This window comes from Oncorhynchus mykiss, chromosome 8 (genome assembly GCF_057628025.1).
Source record: "Oncorhynchus mykiss isolate SJ-2025 chromosome 8, ASM5762802v1, whole genome shotgun sequence".
In the NCBI taxonomy this organism is placed as follows: domain Eukaryota; kingdom Metazoa; phylum Chordata; class Actinopteri; order Salmoniformes; family Salmonidae; genus Oncorhynchus; species Oncorhynchus mykiss.
In genome coordinates, this window is record NC_143029.1 from 52647645 (window position 1) to 52670252 (window position 22608).

At 40.5% G+C, this 22608-nt stretch overlaps 1 protein-coding gene across 2 annotated transcripts; it reads right to left on the minus strand.

Annotated features, from left to right (window-relative positions):
• Window positions 1–677: 677 nt before the first annotated feature.
• On the minus strand, window positions 678–22344 carry LOC110530051 (NLR family CARD domain-containing protein 3). Of its 2 annotated transcripts, none has more exons than XM_021612831.3 (9): window positions 21545–22344; window positions 17166–17449; window positions 16697–16885; window positions 9863–11729; window positions 7633–7803; window positions 7160–7333; window positions 5246–5410; window positions 5005–5048; window positions 678–2469 (listed from the first exon to the last, which is right to left on the minus strand). In XM_021612831.3, the coding sequence occupies exons 2-9, from the start codon at window positions 17431–17433 to the stop codon at window positions 1937–1939; spliced, it is 3411 nt and encodes a 1136-aa protein (XP_021468506.2). In that variant the 5' UTR covers window positions 17434–17449; window positions 21545–22344; the 3' UTR covers window positions 678–1936. The 2 variants fall into 2 exon arrangements, with proteins under 2 accessions (XP_021468506.2, XP_090038012.1); XM_090181886.1 differs by having other exon boundaries at window positions 17166–19006; window positions 21545–21849.
• Between the last annotated feature and the right edge of the window lie 264 nt (window positions 22345–22608).

The following is a 22608-nucleotide window of genomic DNA, read 5'->3' on the forward strand; positions in this document are numbered from 1 at the left end:
GTTGGTTGCAGAGATACAATAAAATATGCTTTGGAAAAAAAAATCTACTAATACGCCAAGCATCTCTCTCAGCACAAAAAAATCTGCATGTTCATTGAAAACCGGCTCCTTGCGTAATGCAGCTTGTGCCAGATCCTCCAGCAATGCAAGATTTGCCATTTTGGACCAAGTCACAATGCATCAGTGTTGCCTTTTTTTATATTTATATATTATATAACTAAATTGCCTCCAACCTTACATTCCACTCCAGGTTTAAATGGATTCATGTTTATGAATTCAATAGCACTCCTGAGAACTATTAGTAGCTTAAGTGTCTATAAAATAAATGCATGAATAAACTATTAATGTATTATATTTTTCCTTTCATAGTTGATGATTTGGTCCAGCATGCCAAGCCTTTCTCCATTTGGTGGATGCTATTTCATTAGCAGTTTGACTTTTCTACCACAAGGTGCTGTGCGTACGCACGGTCAAGAGTGTGCGTCAACATTAAGCACACTTCTCAAGTGTAAGTACAATTTGATCAATCCCACACTTTGATTCGAAACGAACGCACGCGTGGTTTACCAACGTTTCTGTTCGGATGCAACATTGATAAATGAAGGCCCAGGTACCTTCTCCAGGATATATAAATATAGTTCATATAAGAGTCAAACACTTCACATGGTGGTCAAACATGTCATAAAATACCTTTTTAATTCACATGATGGTCAAACATTTTTTTGTTGTAATACAAACACTCCCAATATCAAACTATAGGTTTTACTCTTCCATCAGGCTCAGTTCACTATTGGACATAGGCCTACTGTACTGTAGGCTAATATGTTATTGGGTTGACGATGTGTTAAATATCACATTTTAGTCATTTAGCAGAGGTTCTTATCCAGAGCTACTTACAGTAGTGCGTTCACACATTTTTCATACTGGTCCCCTGTGGGAGTCAAACCCACAACCCTGGCATTGCAAGTGCCAGGCTGTACCAACTGAACCAACACAGGATACATTCACAAGCTGGCGTGGACCAATGCCCTGGGTTTGTTGGATTAAACAAACATAATTTAAACAGATGTCCATTTTTTCCCTTTTCACATAATATACCTTTTTAGTATAGGAAAATCACAAAAAATGAATTGCTAAAAGGTATGCTTACGAAACTCCTGATGTTGCGGTCATATAAACTGTGGTGAGACAGTTACCATCTTCATTTGAGACCGTTTGCTACAGCAGGAAAAGATTCCTGCAGCAACAGGAAATGTGAATTGGGAAAGGTGAATTGAACATTTTTCTAGGGGTTGATGATATGTCAAATTCCAGACTTTAGAAGCCTCTTTAAAACTCACTACAAGTTCGCATTTTCTGCTGTGCAGTAAAATTCTCAGCAGCAAGTGATCAAATTAAGATCCTACACCTGTACATCTTTTCAGTTTATTTCAAGTGTGACATCTTCAAATAACATAATAGTATAATCACAGTGATCCCAGTATATACAGCGGCAACTGTTAGAATGACAGAATAAACAATACTTACACTCTTACAACAGTTAATATCAATAAATACTGAAATAATATCTCCAAGGGTCTCAAGTCTTTCAGATATAGTTTTTTGTTCGTCACTAGTGTTCTGAGTGTAACCAGTAGCACTACTTAAGAGTTGTAGCAGTCTGTCTGTGTATTTCTCTTACCAGTAACCGGTTGACTTTACTCTGTAGTTGGGTTGCAATCCTGGTGTCTGTAATATACTGTATCTCCAGTGTCATGTTGAATTTGTGATAATCCTTGACACAGATACCAAGTCCATGCCAAAAAAAGGTACCATGAAAATTCCATTCAGTGTAATTGAGTTCAAACAGAAGCAGAGTTTCACAAAACACTCTACGAATAACATTATTTACAAACGCCAATAATAACAAGAAAGCCACTGTCCTAAAGCAAAGTTTTTACCTCAGAGTTACTGAGGAGCCACTCCCAACATAAAACCCTGGGTAGAGGGGCTCAGTGAATTTGGTGTGGAATGTGTGCAGGTGTGTCCGTATGTTAGAGGAGACTCTGCAGAAGGACAGAATGCCGGCCTGCCAGTCCAGATACACTCCTACTCTGTAGTAAGGGGAGGATTGGACAGGAAACTCAGTGCAGTTATTATTGTGCCAGGTGGTGTTGCTGTGATTAGAGGACTCCAAACTCCAAGACTTACGATTGTATCCAAGCACACAGTCTTTACGCCCTCCTGTCCTGCTGATTCCTTTATATGCCATTCCTATAACAGCCCATTCCCCATTCCAATCTGCCTCCCAGTAACAGGGGCCTGGCCCAGATAGACCCTCTCTACACAGCACCTGTTCGCAGTTCCCAAATCTCTCTGGGTGATCAGGATACCGCTGCTTCTCATCCACCCATGTCACCTTTCTGTTCCCCTCAGACAGAGAGAGGCGTCTGTGTGCTGTGTTTGGGTCCAGTGTGAGATTACGTGCATCTGAATGGGGAGATGAAGACATAACTGATCACATTTCATCAAATTATCCAACAATTGGGGGGGAGCAACTAAGAAAAAAACTCCAAAGCTTAAATGTCCAAGTTGGCTGGACTTAAAATGTAGAAAAATATCGAGATGACATGGAATACTCCATTAACTCAATGATTTTTTTTTTTGTTGCTAAATGTTGGTTGAATTAAACAATTGTTGTCTGAACTTAAATATCGAACATTTTCGTTCTAACAGTAATGGCGAGTTAAGTTTGCTGAGACCAACTTAAAATATTGTTGGCCTAAAATACATATTTCCTAGTGTGAATTTCAGGAAGTTACATTTTACTTAATTGTATTACTTGTCAGGGACCGGTTTACAATTAAAGCATACATTTCAGAGGCTGAAATTATGCATTAAAACCAGATATAGCTAAAAAATTAGTGAGTGAGATTAGTGAGATTGTTTATACCTGTTTCATCTGGTCTGTGATTCATATAAGCATATCCAAATTAACTCACTGTCTGGTCCATCAACTGGATCATGACTGAAACTAGAAAGGAGTCAAAGTGGAACATTCCAACAGTCCCATGAGCAAATCAATTTAACTTTTCCCCAACTATCCACAATGTTTTGGTCAACCTAAAATATGAATTTCATAAAATACAAAAAGTTGGGTAAATCAAAGAGGCTGTGGAACTAGTTACAAAATCTTTTTGAGTTGGGCCACCTCAGTTATTTTTGTTTTTTTTACAGTGTATGATTATCTATCATGCCCAGTGGTGTAGCGGAGGTTAAAACGCACATAAACACCGTTAACCCACCTTTTTACTCACCCGAACGGCGATCATCGTTTACCTACTTATTGTTTTGGCACTACATCCCTGATCCTACCTCCATTATCAAAGTTTGAATTTGTGGGACATTTTCACGCTGGGAGAAATTTTACAGCGTGACGTCACAGTCAGAACGATTGGGAACTATTCCACGCTGGGAAGATTTTTACATGGGACAGGGTGTCGTGTAAAAATCTTCCGCGCATGAAGTAGTTCCCAATCGGTCTGATTGTGACGTCATGCGGTAAGATTTTCTCCCAGCGTGAAAATGTTCCCAGTTCAATAACTGCTGAGCTCGTGAGGATATTTCTCTCACACCCTCCCTCGATCTCGAAAAAGTGTTTTGCGGGCACGAAGCATTCGCTTCACACATCTGATTATTGACTCTACAGTTATTATGCAATTACTGATTGCCATTAGGCTACAATGGTTTGTTGAGCAATTACGAAAACCATTGCCATCAGAACCTATCCTATTTTTAAGACACGCTGATATTGTCTATAGTGAAACATTGCATACAAAATAGCATAAGAAAACACTTGGAATATATAATACAAACACTTAAATCCATAATGGGCTACATAACATTTCTACTCTTGATGGGAAAACTGTATTGTGCAAAAAAAAGTAATATGACTTTGAATAGCCATTAAATAATTTAAGCGCACCCTCTCCCTCCCCTACCAGAGGACCTGAGCCCTGGGACCATGCCTCAGGACTACCTGGCCTGATGACTCCTTGCTGTCCCCGGGCCACCTGGTCGTGCTGCTGCTCCAGTTTCAACGGTTCTGCCTGCGGCTATGGAATCCTGACCTGTTCACTGGATGTGCTATCTTGTCCCAGACTTGCTGTTTTCGACTCTCTCTCTCTACCGCACCTGCTGTCTCTAACTCTGAACACTCGGCTATGAAAAGCCAACTGACATTTACTCCTGAGGTGCTGACCTGTTGCACCCTCTACAACCACTGTGGTTTATTATTATTTGACCATGCTGGTCATCTATGAACATCTTGGCCATGTACTGTTATAATCTCAACCCGGCACAGCCAGAAGAGGACTGGCCACCCCTCAGAGCCTGGTTCTTCTCTAGGTTTCTTCCTAGGTTCCTGCCTTTCAAAGGAGTTTTTCCTAGCCACTGTGCTTCTACATCTGCATTGCTTGCTGTTTGGGGTTTAAAGCTGGGTTTCTGTATAGCACTTTGACATTGGCTGATGTAAAAAGGGCTTTATAAATACATTTGATTGATACAGTGGGCTATTTAGCCTATATTCTGGAATAACTTTCAGCACTGGGCAGCTCCTGTGATGACAGTTACGTTTCACTTTGTAGCGAGTGCACTGCATGTTGTTTTGGGAAACGGGTATGACATCTTCGGACGTTATTGTTTTTACAATGCATCGTTTGAAATTAGTCTCACGAGTGTTTTAATCTTTATCGGGAAACCAGCCCTGATCATTTGAACATGTCTTTTCATGGCTTTGAGGGGAAAAAAATATTCCATCATTTATATATCTCTTAGTGTCCAGGAAAAAAAATGTAGTAGGTCTACAACATAGATGGCTGTCTTTCACTTCACTTTGACCAGTTAAAATGTTTTATTCAGATGTTTTCTGAGCTGATGGACACAAGTGTACAAAATAAAATTATACACTTCTGTTATGGACATGAATGGGATAAAAGTTTATTCATCCCAGCAATCAACACTCACATTTAATTTGACCTGGTTGGGTTGCGAAATCTCCAGATCCCATGCTGTAGGAAAAACAAAACAAATGAATAACATGCACACACACAAATACACACAAATTAATGCAAGCATGTGCATTATGGACACTGCAGCAGAGACAAAGAAAGAGCTTTAAACACAACTTCACTAACTTATCTGGTCTGTTCCCACACTGGTTACTGGATGTTTGGCTACCAATAAATGAGAAAATGGTACAACATACTTGAGTTTCTCCAGTTTACAGCAGGGATCCTCTAATATAGCAGAGAGCAGATTCACTCCTGAGTGATTGTAGCTCAAGTCCAGCTCTCTCAGGTGTGAGGGGTTTGACCTCAGAGCTGAGGCCAGAGAAGCACAGCCTTTCTTTGCGACTCCACAGAATGACAACCTGCAAGAGTTTATCATGAGTTCACATCCTCTAGTGGAGAAAATGGTAGCTGTGTATGTCTTCCTCAATCACTTAAAATGTGACATTTGTATTTTTTTTTTTAAATACATGGTAAAAAAAATTATTATTAAATACATTAGAATTTAATAAATATTGCATCTTAATTTATGACAATCTTCTTTATGCAATTCGGTACATGGCATTTGGAAAGTATTCAAATCCCTTCCCTTTTTCCACATTTTGTTACGTTACAGCCTTATTCTAAAATTGATTAAATAAAACCGTTTTCCTCAATCTACACACAATACCCCATAAGTTTTTTTTGTGTGCAGGTTTACTACAAATAAAAAACAGATACCTTATTTACATAAGTATTCAGACCCTTTGCTATGAGACTTGAAATTGAGCTCCGGTGCATTCTGTTTCCATTGAGCATCCTTTATGTTTCTACAACTTGATTGGAGTCCACATGTGGTAAATTCAATTGATTGGACATGATTTGGAAAGGCACACACCTGTCTATATAAGCCCCCACAGTTGATAGTGCATGTCAGAGCAAAAACCAAGCCAGGATTGTGTCGAGAGACAGATATGGGGACGGGTAACAACATTTCTGCAGCATTAAATGTCCCCAAGAACACCGTGGCCTCCATCACTCTTTAAATGGAAGAAGTTTGGAACCACCAAAACTCTTCCTAGAGCTGGCCGCCCGGCCAAACTGAGCAATTGGGGGGAGAAGGGCCTTGGTCAGGGAGGTGACCAAGAACCCGATGGTCCCTCTGACAAAGCTCCAGAGTTCCTCTGTGTAGATGGAAGAACCTTCCAGAAGGATAACCATCTCTGCAGCACTCCACCTATCAGGCCTTTATGGTAGAGTGGCCAGACGGAAACTGCTCCTCAGTAAAAAGGCACATGACAGCCCGCTTGGAATTCGCCAAAAGGCACCTAAAGAACTCTCAGACCATGAAAAACAAGATTATCTGGACTGATGATACCAAGATTGAACTATTTGGCCTGAATGCTAAGCATCACGTCTGGAAGAAACCTGGCACCATCCCTACTGTGAAACATGGGTGGTGGCAGCATCATGCTGTGGGGATGTTTTTCAGCGGCAGGGACTAGAAGACTAGTCAGGATCGAGGGAAAGATGAACGGAGCAAAGTACAGAGAGATCCTTGAGGAAAACCTGCTCCAGAGCGCTCAGGACCTCAGACTCGGGCGAAGGTTCACCTTCCAACAGGGCAACAACCCTAAGCACACGTCCAAGACAAAGCAGGAGTGACTTTGGGACAAGTTTCTGAAAGTCCTTGAGCGGCCCAGCCTGATCCCAGACTTGAACACGACCAAACATCTCTGGAGAGACCTGAAAATAGCTGTGCAGCGATGCGCGCCCCCCCCCCCCCCCCCCCATCCTCTCAAACCAGCTTGAGAGGATCTACAGAGAAAAATGTGAGAAACTCCCCAAATACAGGTGTGTCAAGGGTCTGAATACTTATGTAAATGTGATATTTCCGTTTTTTATTTTCTACTTTTGCTAACATTTCAAAACCTGTTTTTGCTTTGTTATTATGGGGTATTGTGTGTAGATTTGATTAGGGAAAAATACTATTTAATCCATTTTAGAATAAGGCTGATACGTAACAAAAATGTAGAAAAAGTTTCAATTCAGCTGACATATTAGTCCGATATTGTCCTCTATACATACGGTTGATAACATAAGAACTAGTTAACTAATGCAGGAATACTGACCTCAGTGTCTCAAGTTTACAGTGTGGACTCTCCAGTCCCGCTGAGAGCAGTTCTGCTCCTGAATTCCGCAGGTCATTGTCACTCAGGTCCAGCTCTCTCAGGTTTGAAGAGTTTGACATTAGAACTGAGGCCAGATAAGCACAGCCTTTCGCTGTGACTCCACAAAATGACAACCTGCAGAGTGTATCATGAGTTTAAAATAGTTTAGTAGTGAAAGTGGGAAATGGAAGCTTTGTATGTCTTCCTCAATCTCTTAAAATATGATAATTATTGATCACATTATTACATATAAGTAATACAATTGTATACTGTACAATATATTTGAAATCAATCTTTCTCTTATGTAGTTAAGTAGCCTAACTATGACATTTCAATTTGGCTGAGGTCAAACACATTAGTCTGATATTGTTGAAAGGGGAATAAATGTGGATTTGAAGAACTATCCAAATGTGAACTAATACAGGAAAACTAACCTGAGTGTCTCAAGTTTACAGTGCGAATTATCCAGTCCAACAGCGAGCAGCTTCACTCCTGAATCTGTCAGCAGGTTGTTGTCACTCAGGTCCAGCTCTCTCAGGTGGGAGAAGTTGAGAGCTGAGGCTAAAGCTTCACAGCATCTCTCTGTGAGGTTACATCCATTCAGCCTATGAAAGGTAAAAAATACTAATTTATCACAGTTACACAAATCTAGTGAACAAGTAGCTTATATTTTGATAAAATTGGGAAAATAATGACCATTGGAAAGTTTAATTCCAAAACGCTATATATCCATTTGATTTTTAGATTTGATTTGATTGTTTAAAGAAATTATGAGAGTGGTGTTTTTTCCCCACTATCTAATCATTGTTGTTCAATGACAGAAATGTATTTGTTTAAACTCTATCAGATAGACAAATCATGTTTTTTTGGCAAAATGCTACAGTGGCTTCAGAAAGTATTCACACCCCTGGATTTTTTCCACATTTTGTTGTGTTACAGCCTGAATTTAAAATGGATTAAATGTAGATTTTTTTGGGGTCACTGGCCTACACACACACACACACACACACACACAATACCCCATGATGTCGAAGTGGAATTATGTTTTTAGAAAGTTTTACAAATTAATAAATGAAAAGCTGAAATGTCTTGAGTCAATAAGTATTCAGCCCCTTTGTTATGGCAAACCTAAATAAGTTCAGGAGTAAAAAAATGCTTAACAAGTCACATAAGTTGCATGGACTCACTCTGTGTGCAATAATATTGTTTAGCATTATTTTTGAATGACTACCTCATCTCTGTACCCCACACATACAATTATCTGTAAGGTCCCTCAGTCGAGCACTGAATTTCAAACGGATTCAACCACAACAACCAGGGAGGTTTTCCAACGCCTTGCAAAAAACGGCACCAATTGGTTGATGGGTAAAAAGAAAACATTGGAGAGAAAAAAGCAGCCATTTACTATCCCTTTGAGCATGGTGAAGTTATACATTACACTTTGGATGGTGTATCAATACACCCAGTCACCACAAAGATACATGCGTTCTTCCTAACTCAGTTGCCGGAGAGGGAGGAAACTGAGGCCAAAGGTGACTTTAAAACAGTTAGAGTTTAATGGTTGTGATAGGAGGAAACTGAGGATGGATCAACAACATTGTAGTTACTCCACAATACTAACCTAATTGACAGTGAGAAGAAGGAAGCCTGTACAGAATAAAAAATATTCCACTCTCCATATTTTCAAGCTTAGTGGTGGCAGCATTATGGTATGGGTTTTGCGGACAGGGAAGTTTTGCAGGATAAAACATAAACGGAATGAAGCTAAGCACAGGCTAAATCCGAGAGGAAAAGCTGGTTGTCTGCTTTCCACTAGACACTGAGATCAATTCACCTTTCAACAGGACAATAACCTAAAACACAAGGCCAAATTTACACGGGGGTTGCTTATCAAGAAGACCGTGAGTGTTCCTTGAGTGGCTGAGTATTTTTTTACTTAAATCTACTTGAAAATCTATGGAAAGAGCTTGAAGAATTTTGAAAATAATAAATGGGCAAATGTTGCACAATCCAGGTGTGGAAAATTCTTACCCAGAAAGACTCACAAGCTGTAATTGCTGCCAAAGGTGCTTTTACAAACTATTGACTTAGGGGTGTGAATACTTATATAAATACTTGTATTTTATTTTTAATAAATGTGCACAGGCTAAATCTGCTAGGATTTAGCCTGTGCTTAGCTCTATTCCGTTTCTTTCCGTTGTGGACCCCAGGAAGAGTAGCTGAGTAGAAAATGGGGATCTTAATAAATACCAAAAAAATATAAAATATTTCAAAAAGCATATTTTCATGCTTTCTGTAAAACATTTACATTTTTACATTTTAGTCATTTAGCAGATGCTCTTATTCAGAGTGACTTGCAACAAGTGCATTCATCTTAAGACCACATGGAATGGAATGTTTGTATCCTGTATGATTGACTATACAGTCAAACATACAGGTCACGAACATTCCATTCCATCTAAACAATGGATATCTAAAATCTATGAATGAAAAATTTGAGAACAGTAATATTTTCCACACACATTAAGGTACCCATAAGCAATCATTGATGACAAAAACACATGTGAAATTGGTGGATATAGCATTTTGGAAATAAACTCTTCACATGTATAATATAATTGCATTTTGACTGACCATTTTTAATATAGTATGTTTTCAACTCACAGAGATGTTCTGGAGGTTTTGACGACTGGCAACAGTCTCAGAAGCCCCTTTTCTGATCTGGAGTATTTCTTCAGATCAAACACAACCAGCTCCTCTTCTGAAGTCAACAAAACAAAGACCAGAGCTGACCACTGTGCAGGTGAGAGTTCTTCTCTGGAGACATTTCCTGAGCTCAGGTAGTTTTGGATCTCCTTCACCAGTGAATGGTCATTTAGTTCATTTAGACAGTGGAACAGATTGATGCACTTCTCTGGAGAGTGATTTTTTCTGATCTTCCTCTTTATGTACTTGACTGTTTTCTCATGGCACTGAGAGCTGCTTCTCGTGCTCCTTGTCGGTGTCAGTAGGCCGTGTAAGTGAGACTGATTGGACTCTAGTGAGAGGCCCAGAAGGAAGCGGAGGAACAGGTCCAGGTGTCCATTCTTACCCCGTAAGGCTTTATCCACAGCACTCTTGTGAAAGGTGAAGGCAGATTTGAATGTAAACTTCCTAAGAATGTTTCTGATGGTGGAAAGTTCTTTGTTCATTAGGTTTACATTGTTGTTGTTGAATGATAAAAAGACATACAACGCAGCCAGAAACTCCTGGATGCTCAGATGCACAAAGCAGTACACCTTCTCCTGGAACGGCCCATAATCCTCTCTGAAGAGCTGTGTTAACACTCCCAAGCGAACCGAAGCTTCTCTGGCACTAATGCCAAACTCTTGCAGATCTGACTCATAGAAAATTAGGTTGCCATTTTTTAGCTGTTGAAAAGCCAGTTTTCCAAGTGCCATAATGCTCTCTTTATCCCAGTGTGGCTCTCCCTCGCCTTTCTCATTATATTTCTCATTCATCTGTTTAGCATGAAACACCAGTAAACCAAGGAATAATTGAGTCAGAGTCTTTGGTATTTCTCCATTCGTATCTGTGCTCAATATGCGCTCCAGAACTGTAGCTGCGATCCAACAGAAGACTGGTATGTGGCACATGATGTGGAGACTCCTTGATGTCTTAATGTGTGAGATGATTCTGTTTGCCAGATTCTCATCACTGAACCTCTTCCTGAAGTACTCCTCCTTCTGTGGGTCATTGAACCCTCGTACTTCTGTCACCTGGTCAACACACCCAGAAGGAATCTGATTGGATGCTGCAGGTCTGGAGGTTATCCAGAGGCGAGCAGAGGGAAGCAGATTCCCATTGATGAGGGATTTCAGAAGCACATCCACTAAGGTTGGCTCTGTAGCTTTATCCCAGCTATCATTCTTCTTGTAGTCTAGAGGCAATCGACACTCATCTAGACCATCAAGGACAAATAGAACTTTGTACCTGCTCTCATTGTAGTTTGGGTTTCCTGAGTCTTGTAATTTTGTGAAAACCTGATAGAGAAATTCCTTCTCAATCACTTTTGCCTCTCTGATGCATTCATGAACAAGATCCACTAAACTCAGCATTTTCTTCCGCACCAAATTTAGCTCTCGAAAAGGCAGTGAAAATATGAACTGGATATCTTGATTTGCTTTTCCTTCAGCCCAGTCCAAAATGAACTTAAGTACAGAGAATGTTTTTCCAATGCCAGCGACTCCCTTTGTCAGCACAGTTCTGGTAGGTTTGTCTTGTCCAGTTACAAATGTAAAGATGTTATTGCATTCGATCAACCTTTCTTCTGTCGCTGCTGGTGTGATGGATGCGATCTCAATCTGTCTTACCTCGTGTTCATTATTGACCTCTTCACTTCCACCCTCTGTGATGTAGAGTTCTGTGTAGATCTTATTGAGAAGTGTTTTCTTTCCCTGTTTTGGCACCCCCTCAAATACATGCTGAATCTTCTCCTTCAGTTTGTATTGGAATTTACGCCGGTACTTCTCAACATCTTCATACGAAGGACCTGACAATGGATATACAATTACAGTTTAAGATTAGGTATAATCAAGGTTTGATTGTATTTAGCGACTAAATTATTAGTCCCTCTGATTTTGCGAAGCCAAAGAGGTGTTTATTTTAATAAAGTTATTGTTTAAGTGGCTTAATAATTGAACAGTGCACAAAAATTGCGACTGTGATTCCTGAAATGCAGCGCTTGTTGGAGTATTTTTTTAAATGTATTCTGAAATTATACTTCAGTTGCATTGTTTGCTAGCTGGTTAGCTAGCTCATTGGCCACAATTGGAAAATCTTGCTAACGCTAGCTAGCAAGTTAATATAACTTATTCTCTCGATGTATGTTAGCCAGATAAGTTCGTTGTATCTGAATATAACTCAACTGCTGTCAACATCAGAATAAGATTTGCAAGCACTAGTTAGGTCCAGAAGTGGTTAACAGCTTTGACTGAATGCTGACAGTGCATTCAGAGCCATCCAGTGGCTAGCCAAACTACAGAATTGTGTGTTGTAACGTAACTAAATTTCGGGAGGAAAGACCACACATGAAACAATTTACATTTCCTCCCCTTTTGACAATCAAACAATTTAGAAATCCTTGTCAGGGCTGGACTACCCCATTTGGGGCCCCCGGACACAGACCTCCAGGGCCCCCCCCTTTTAGGAAAACATATACAGTGGGGCAAAAAAGTATTTAGTCAGCCACCAATTGTTAAAGTTCTCCCACTTAAAAAGATGAGAGGCCTGTAATTTATCATAGGTACACTTCAACTATGATAGACAAAATGAGAAAAAAAATCCAGAAAATCACATTGTAGGATTTTTTATTAATTTATTTGCAAATTATGGTGGACAACTTTTGTTATTGACCAAATACTTATTTATCTCAATACTTTGTTATATACCCTTTGTTGGCAATGACAGAGGTCAAACGTTTTCTGTAAGTCTTCACAAGGTTTTCACACACTGTTGCTGGTATTTTGGCCCATTCCTCCATGCAGATCTCCTCTAGAGCAGTGATGTTTTGGGGCTGTTGCTGGGCAACACAGACTTTCAACTACCTCCAAAGATTTTCTATGGCCTTGAGATCTGGAGACTGGCTAGGCCACTCCAGGACCTTGAAATTCTTCTTAGGGAGCCGCTCCTTCGTTGCCTGGGCGGTGTGTTTGAGATCATTGTCATGCTGAAAGACCCAGCCACGTTTCATCTTCAATGCCCTTGCTGATGGAAGGAGGTTTTCACTCAAAATCTCACAATACATGGCCCCATTCATTCTTTTCTTTACACGGATCAGTCGTCCTGGTCCCTTTGCAAAAAAAACAGCCCCAAAGCATGATGTTTCCACCCCCATGCTTCACAGTAGGTAAGGTGTTCTTTGGATGCAACTCAGCATTCTTTGTCCTCCACACACGACGATTTAAGTTTTTACCAAAAAGTTATATTTTGAGATCCCCAGATCGAGGGAGATTATCAGTGGTCTTGTATGTCTTCCATTTCCAAATAATTACTCCCACAGTTGATTTCTTCAAACCAAGCTGCTTACCTATTGCAGATTCAGTCTTCCCAGCCTGGTGCAGGTCTACAATTTTGTTTCTGTTGTCCTTTGACAGCTCTTTGGTCTTGGCCATAGTGGAGTTTGGAGTGTGACTGTTTGAGGTTGTGGACAGGTGTCTTTTATACTGATAACAAGTTCAAACAGGTGCCATTAATACAGGTAACGAGTGGAGGACAGAGGAGACTCTTAAAGAAGAAGTTACTGGTCTGTGAGAGCCAGAAATCTTGCTAGTTTGTCGGTGACCAAATACTTACTTTCCACCATAATTTGCAAATAAATTCATAAAAAATCCTACAATGTGATTTTCTGGATTTTTTCCTCTAATTTTGTCTGTCATAGTTGAAGTGTACCTATGATGAAAATTACAGGCCTCATCTTTTTAAGCGGGAGAACTTGCACAATTGGTGGCTGACTAAATACTTTTTTGCCCCACTGTATTTATTTGGAAAACAGCTAACTTCCTTCATTTCAACATATTTTGCAAAAATGTGCAGTTTATAAAGTTACAGTGCCTTGCGAAAGTATTCGGCCCCCTTGAACTTTGCGACCTTTTGCCACATTTCAGGCTTCAAACATAAAGATATAAAACTGTATTTTTTTGTGAAGAATCAACAACAAGTGGGACACAATCATGAAGTGGAACGACATTTATTGGATATTTCAAACTTTTTTAACAAATCACAAACTGAAAAATTGGGCGTGCAAAATTATTCAGCCCCCTTAAGTTAATACTTTGTAGCGCCACCTTTTGCTGCGATTACAGCTGTAAGTCGCTTGGGGTATGTCTCTATCAGTTTTGCACATCGAGAGACTGACATTTTTTCCCATTCCTCCTTGCAAAACAGCTCGAGCTCAGTGAGGTTGGATGGAGAGCATTTGTGAACAGCAGTTTTCAGTTCTTTCCACAGATTCTCGATTGGATTCAGGTCTGGACTTTGACTTGGCCATTCTAACACCTGGATATGTTTATTTTTGAACCATTCCATTGTAGATTTTGCTTTATGTTTTGGATCATTGTCTTGTTGGAAGACAAATCTCCGTCCCAGTCTCAGGTCTTTTGCAGACTCCATCAGGTTTTCTTCCAGAATGGTCCTGTATTTGTCTCCATCCATCTTCCCATCAATTTTAACCATCTTCCCTGTCCCTGCTGAAGAAAAGCAGGCCCAAACTATGATGCTGCCACCACCATGTTTGACAGTGGGGATGGTGTGAGCTGTGTTGCTTTTACGCCAAACATAACGTTTTGCATTGTTGCCAAAAAGTTCAATTTTGGTTTCATCTGACCAGAGCACCTTCTTCCACATGTTTGGTGTGTCTCCCAGGTGGCTTGTGGCAAACTTTAAACAACACACCCAATTTTTCAGTTTTTGATTTGTTAAAGAAGTTTGAAATATCCAATAAATGTCGTTCCACTTCATGATTGTGTCCCACTTGTTGTTGATTCTTCACAAAAAAATACAGTTTTATATCTTTATGTTTGAAGCCTGAAATGTGGCAAAAGGTCGCAAAGTTCAAGGGGGCCGAATACTTTAGCAAGGCACTGTATTCTACACATTTTGTAATGAGGCTAAGATTTTATTTGCAGTTTTAAAGCTAATGTGTTTTATAGCTCATCTCATTCTATTCATGTTTTGCCATAGGCCTGAGAGACATTTTTGCATCTGGCACGTCCGCGGCTCCTTTTCAAGAGTGCACCAGCATGCTCTCCCGAGCGCATTTCTCTACTATTCACGGCCCTTCCCCGAACGCACCAGCACATCTCCCGGGCACACGCAAGCCGCATGCCCTGCTCCTCGGTGGACCCGAGAGGCCAGGCCGCCTACCATTGCAGCGGAGTCTCGGCTATTCATCCATCGTTGGTCAAGTAAATCATCTTGATGCAGAATCTAATCTGTTCTAAGAATTTCTCACCACAATCCCATATTCTCTTTCATATTAATGTTTGATAAAAGCTCTGCTGTTTTGCACATTTCATTATGCCATTCATTTAAGTATTGTCCAGGGTCACATTTACAACAGCCCACATGAGGGCAGCCACATATTGTTGGATTATGCTAATTTCAGCCAATCATATATTGTCCACCATACTATTTAGACTCAGACTGGCATTCTGCCATCATTATGTCCTGCCATTGTTTTTCTGTCTCTTGTTATCTTGCTCTATCCCTCCATTTTCTTCCACTAAACTACTTCTCCCTCTTTCCCATTGGTTTACTATAGCTGCCCTTCCTACCCGGTGATACAACTACATCCACCTCCCCGCATGTTGCCCACCAACCTGGGAGACACCATGCTCCCGAGGTCCACCATGATGTCATTCCCTGCCACCTCCACTGCTGTATAGTCATTCCACAACCACCAACTCAGCCCAAACCAGCTCCGGACATGGTTTCTCACTCCACAGATTACAACCTGTCATCCAACACAGAGTTCACGTCCCTGCAGCTTCCCGATGCCCCAGTAGTACGACTCTCCCTGAACCGAACCTCCCAGCTTCAGCTGCTTACATCCACAACACCGCCAAGCCACCATACAACACAGCAACTTCCTCTGCCCCACTGTCCCAACCATCTCCTTTTTTGGCTGCAGTCCACCAGCAAATCATGCAGCAAAACCTCCACGTACCAAAGCTTCCCTGATCTTCGGCCATTGTCGGGATTCCTACCAGGATTCCCTTGCATGACACAGTCACCATTCATACCCAAGCCCACGGTTCCGCCACAACCAGATGCTATCGCAGTCCGACAATCTCATACGATCATACTGACGTCCTCACATCACATCGGATTAGCCATGACGCGTTTCTCCAATCAAATCGTTTGCTCAATCTACACGTCTCCGAACTCATTCCTCTGACAGTGCAAATTGGATACCAAAAATTGCAAATTGCCTTCCAAAATGTCAGAATTGTCGCAGCAGAGCAAATCATTTTGCCCGCAAATGTATTTTTAAAAAACGCTGCGAAATCCTGGAGGGACTGATTTATTATTAAGGACAGAATACAAGCTTCAGATGCGTGGGGCCAAAAGAAACTGTAATCCATGGTTTGGTTTTCTATAACAGCCACTACAAACTTCAGCTAACTTTAGCCACCGCTAGTTATACATCAATGGAAGTGATTTGGCCATGAAATTATTAACAGGCACTGCATACCCCTATCACTCCCATAGATATTGTCGTAGCAGTGGTGAAAGTTAGCTGAAGTTTGTAGTGGCTGTTTAAAGAGAATTGAAGCATACATTTAAAAAAATCCTAGCCCATAGTTCCTCACCCTGGAAGCAGTCTATCTAATATTAAATTGTAAAATACAACCCTTTAATGCGACATTCTGGGAATACAAACATTTTTTTTTTTTTAAATGAGAAGACATATAGTTGTATTGAATGCCTCTCTCCATAGTGAGATTTTATGTTATTTACCATCATCTGTAGAGTTAACAGTAGTGAGTTTATGTTCCTTAACATGGTCTCCAGGCTCAGTGTGGTTGGAGAGATCTGCAGAAGCATCCTGAACATCCTGAACTGGTACGGTGCTTGTGTTCAGGTTGGGCCTGGTTGGTGTGGCTGATACTCCTGCTGTGGCTTGGTGTTCTGTCCCTGACATTGGAACTAGATAAAACAAAAATGTATATGCATTGATGTATTGACCAGTCAAGGGAGGTCTGCATTTGTTTTATTTTGGAGGGACTAAATAATGTATGATAAAGTGTTCCTCCAAAGAAAGGGGTAGTGGGGGTGCAATTAAAGAAAATATATTCCCCTCCTTAAATAACTCTTAGTCGGCAAACACGTCTGGTTTCAATCAAATGTGCATTTTAGAATGATTCATGAATGATTCTCAAGCATACAGTATGAATCCTGAGCTATTTTTAGTCTGTCTTTAACTTACCAGCTAGATCATTCCGTTTAATCTTTTGCAGAATATGGTGTGTCATCTCCAGAGCACCAGCTTCCCTATAGGTATGCACCATCTGATCCACTGTGTCCTCTCTTTTAGCATTTTCCAGCCTGCTAACTGGGATGGGAGATGAGCCACCCGAAACAGGCTGCTTCAGGTACCACTGAAATGACTTCAACTCCTCACTGGTCAGTTGTTGTAGAATAGCTAGCAACCGCTCTGGGACAGGTGTGGGTGGAGCAGGTGATGAGGTGTCCATTTTAGATCACTTGACACTATTAAGCAACAGAACAAGTAAAATGTGTATATAACGTTCACACAAAACACAACACTAGGCCCCTGTCAATTGTGTTAATCTGCTGTTGATACGGCATTATTGGAGGACAGAATAGTTTGGGGGAGCATGTCTTTGGCAATTGAATGAGGGGCGCTATTTAAAAATGGGGATGGATAGCCAACTTGAACAATCTAAATTAAGTATGCAGCAGTGGCGGTTGGTGCCATTTTTTGGGGGGATCATGGCCTTATTTCTATTACAGCATATTGGATGACTATCATTTACATTTACTTATCATTTATTGAACTCATTAGCCTGAATGCCAAGCGTCATGTCTGGAGGAAACCTGGCACCATTCCTACTGTGAAGCATGGTGGTGGCAGCATCATGCTGTGGGAATGTTTTTCAGCGGCAGGGACTGGGAGACTAGTCGGGATTGAGGGAAAGATGAACGGAGCAAAGTACAGAGAGATCCTTGATGAAAACCTGCTCCAGAGCAGTGTCACCTTCCACCTGGACAACGGCCCTAAGCACACAGCCAAGACAACACAGGAGTGGCTTTGGGACAAGCCTATGAATGTCCTTGAGTTGCCCAGCCAGAGCCCGGATTTGAACCCGATCTAACATCTCTGGAGAGACCTGAAGATAGCTGTGCAGCGACGCTCACCATCGAACCTGACAGAGCTTGAGAGGATCTGCAGAGATGCATCAGAGAAACTGCCCACATACAGGTGTGCCAAACTTGTAGCGTCATACCTAAGAAGACTCAAGGCTATAATCTCTGCTAAAGATGCTTCAACAAAGTACTGAGTAAAGTGTCTGAATACTTTTTGTTTTACATTTGCAAGTGTTTAAAAAATAATAATTAAATTGGGTATTGTGTATAGATTGATGAAGATTTATTCATCAGTCCCCTGGGAATGCACAGTACCCAGAGGATGACAGAAACTAGCTGTCCTCCGGTTACACCATGGTGCTACCCCAGAGAGTACTGTTGAGGCTACTGAAAACCTTCATTGCAAAACAGTATGTTTTAATCAATTATTTGAGGAGGTGAATATATACTTAAAGTGTTATAATAACCATGTATATCTCTCTCGAACAAGGGGACTTTTATCAAAATATTTGGCTATATACACTAACGGTCAAAAGTTGACACTATTCTACATTGTAGAATAATAGTGAAGACATCACAACTATGAAATAACACATATGGAATCATGTAGTAACCAAAAAAGTGTTAGAACATTTGTTTATTTTAGATTCTTCAAAGAGCCACCCTTTGCCTTGATGACAGCTTTGCACACTCTTGGTATTCTCTCAACCAGCTTCACCTGGAATGCTTTTCCAACAGTCTTGAAGGAGTTCCCACGTATGCTGAGCACTTGTTGGCTGCTTTTCCTTCATTCTGCGGTCCGACTCATCCCAAAACCATCTCAATTTGGTTTATTTGGGCTGCAATTGTGGAGGCCAGGTCATCTGATACAGCACTCCATCACTCGCCTTCTTGGTAAAATAGCCCTTACACAGCCTGGAGGTGTGTTGGGTCATTGTCCTGTTGAAAAAATAAAGATAGTCCCACTAAGCGCAAACCAGATGGGATGGTGTTTGAATTCTAAATAAATCACAAACAATGTCACCAGCAAGCACCCCCACACCATAACACCTCCTTCTCCATGCTTTATGGTAGAAAATACACATGCGGAGATCATCCGTTCACCCACACTGCGTCTCACAAAGACACGCCGGTTGGAACCAAAAATCCCCAATTTGGACTCCAGATCAAAGGACACATTTCCACTGGTCTAATGTCCATTGCTTGTGTTTCTTAGCCCAAGCAAGTCTCTTCTTCTTGTTGGTGTCCTTTAGTGGTGGTTTCTTTGCAGGAATTCAACCATGAAGGCCTGATTCACAGTCTCTTCTGAACAGTTGACGTTGAGATGTGTTACTTGAACTCTGAAGCATTTATTTGGGCTGCAATTTGAGGCTGGTAACTCTAATGAACTTATCCTTTGCAGCAGAGGTAACTCTGGGTCTTCCATTCATGTTGCGGTCCTCATGAGAGCCAGTTTCATCATAGCGCTTGATGGGTTTTGCGACTGCACTTGCAGAAACGTTCAAAGTTCTTGAAATGTTCCGTATTGACTGACCTTCATGTCTTAAAAGTAATAATGGACTGTCGTTTCTCTTTGCTTATTTGAGCTGTTCTTGCCATAATATGGACTTAGCCCTATTTTGGTAAAATACCATCTTCTGTATACCCCCCTACCTTGTCACAACACAAGTGATTGGCTCAAACGCATTAAGAAGGAAAGAGTTTCCACAAATTAACTTAAGAAGGCACACCCGTTAATTTAAATGCATTCCAGGTTACTACCTCATGAAAGCTGGTTGAGAAAATGCCAAGAGTGTGCAAAGCTGTAATCAAGGCAAAGGGTGGCTATTGATTTGTTTAACACTTTTTTGGTTACTACATGATTCCATATGTGTTATTTCATAGTTTGTCTTCACTATTATTCTCCAATGTAGAAAATAGTAAAAATAAAGAAAAACCCTTGAAAGAGTAGGTGTTCTAAAACTTTTGACCGGTAGTTTATATAGCCAAAATATATTGATAAAAGTCCCCTTGTCCGAGAGAGACTTACATGGTTATTAAAAAATACTAAGTATATATTCAAGCCGCCAAATAATTGATTAAAACACACTGTTTTGAAATGAAGGTTTACAGTAGCCTTAACCGCACTCTCTGGGGTAGCACCATGGTATAGCCGGAGGACAGCTAGTTTCCGTCATCCTCTGGGTACCGTGCATTTGGAAAGTATTCAGACCCCTTGACTTTTTACACATTTTGTTACGTTACAACCTTATCCTAAAATGGACCAAAAAAATATATTTCATCAATCTACACACAATACCCGATAAATTAAAAACATTTTTGCAAATGTAAAAATAATATATCAACTTTACATAGGTATTCAGACACTTTACTCAGTACTTTGTTGAAGCATCTTTGGCAGAGATTACAGCCACAAGTCTTCTTGGGTATGACGCTACAAGCTTGGCACACCTGTATGTGGGGAGTTTCTCTGATGCAGATCCTCACAAGTTCTGTCAGGTTCGATGGAGAGCGTCGCTGCACAGCAATTTTCAGGTCTCTCCAGAGATGTTCTAGCGAGTTCAAATCCGGGCTCTGTCTGGGCAACTCAAGGACATTCAGAGACTTGTCATAGTTTTTATGTTTTCACTATTATTCTACAATGTAGAAAATAGTTTACAAAATAAAGAAAAACCCTTGAATGAGTGGTGTTCTAAAACTTTTGAAAGGTAGTGTAGGTCAGACACTTCAGAACAAACTTCCTTTAGATTTTTTTTTTGTGGGGGGGACTATCTGTTGTTCCATGTAGTGAATCTGTTACTCAATGCGTTTGTATGGACTAAAAGCATTAATGCCCCCCCCCCCCCCAAAAAAAAATATTTTTTTTTTTTTACATTGTTACATTGTATACCACCCCCACCCGGCTTAGACAAAGCTTGGACTGTAATGGTTAACAGTTTAAGGAACAAAGAGTAACAAAGAGTAAGATGGTAAAATCCAGCTCTCACTTTAAGAAGCAGTACTACTCACCCTGAAATGGAACTCAACTACTGACAAACACTTGAATCGTATCATATTTAGCGGAAACATACCAGTTTTAGCTTTCAGGAATGGGGTCATATAGCTAATAGCCCAAACCGTTCAAATGCTAGGTCGCAGCCAGTGAAACTGAGAGGAATTCAAGGGGGTTTGGGGGATTTGTCCGCGATTTCGGGGCCATGGGGTGACGAACAAATAACACATATGTAAATGGGGTGACGAACAAATAACACATATGTAAAGCTCTGACTTTGACTTTCGATTGACTTACATCTAAAGTTAAAAATGTTCCATTCAGTAGTGGTTCACTTTCTTGTCAGGTAATATTGAGTAACCTTTTATTAAATCGGGGAAATGTGAGCAGGGTTCCACAATATGAATCAATAATATGTACAAATAAATATTTAAGTATTACCTCTGTCTTGCTCTGTTAAAATAGTAAAATTCAAGTTTACTTACTTCATTCTCTCTTCTCTTTAAAGCAGCATATTCTGCCTCGGTTCTCTAAAATAACCACACGGACAGGAAACTACTATAATCAGGAAGCTTTAAAGTTGCCTTGTCATGAGTTTTAGGGGGTTCTCACACTTGGTTCTATTCATCCAATTTTTGAGAACGTTATTAAGAGTATTTCTAATTTTCTTGATTTCTTGTCAGCCCATATGTAGGAGAGTTAAAAGGGTTATTCCATCAATCTTCAAATGATTAGAATAGTACACAACACAGAACAGAACAACCAGGTTGAGGATCAATGGCCCAAACCTGCGAACAGGAATATTCCAAGTTCAGACAGAAGGGTGGAGTCAGATCGTTATGATCACCAGGAACTTTAATTTTGGTTTCTCATTTCAATTGTTGCTCAACTAGTGCTGCTGGTTGATGTTAAATAGGCAGCTACAGTAACTGGATGATATTAACAACTTCGGTTTTTATTTCATTAAATGTATTTTATTTCATCTGGGTGCCTACGTTACCTACTAACACCCTGGTACTACCCGTAGCTCCCATTCTCATCAGTCCGAGAAAACACAGAAAGGTGTGTTGCAGATTACTCCTGTGTAGAAGTCCATAACGTGAAATAAATAAAGCATCCCAGGGTTAATGCTATAGGTACTGTTATAAGGGGGTGTGAGACTATTGAAACATGTAACGTTCATCGTTGTTATTGATATAGTTTTACAGTGCTAAAAAGTATTGCTATTGCTAGCTAGCACGCCTTTCTGTGGTGCAGATGGTTAGCAGAGCTGCCGAGTTATGCTAGCGTTGCATTGTGGGAGGTGCAGTTTTGCCCTCTAGGACTAGGAACAGTGGGTTAACTGCCTTGTTCAGGGGCAGAACAACATATTTTTACCTTGTCAGCTCTGGGATTCGATTTAGCAACCTTTCAGTTACTAACTCATCACTCTAACCACTAGGCTACCTGCCGCAACTTGCCAGATGGTACATTGGAGACTGATGTGTTCCTGTCCTGTCTTTTCATAATACTATTGCAGGTATGGTTCTATTGTCTAAGAATTAATATT

Coding starts and splice junctions, on each gene's coding strand:
- LOC110530051 (XM_021612831.3), bottom strand. CDS start 17,433: ATGGACACCTCATCACCTGCTCCACCCACACCTGTCCCAGAGCGGTTG. Junction 11,730..16,696: donor TGTTAACTCTACAGATGATG/GTAAATAACATA, acceptor ATCCATTGTCAG/GTCCTTCGTATGAAGATGTT. Junction 7,804..9,862: donor AAAACCTCCAGAACATCTCT/GTGAGTTGAAAA, acceptor TACCTTTCATAG/GCTGAATGGATGTAACCTCA.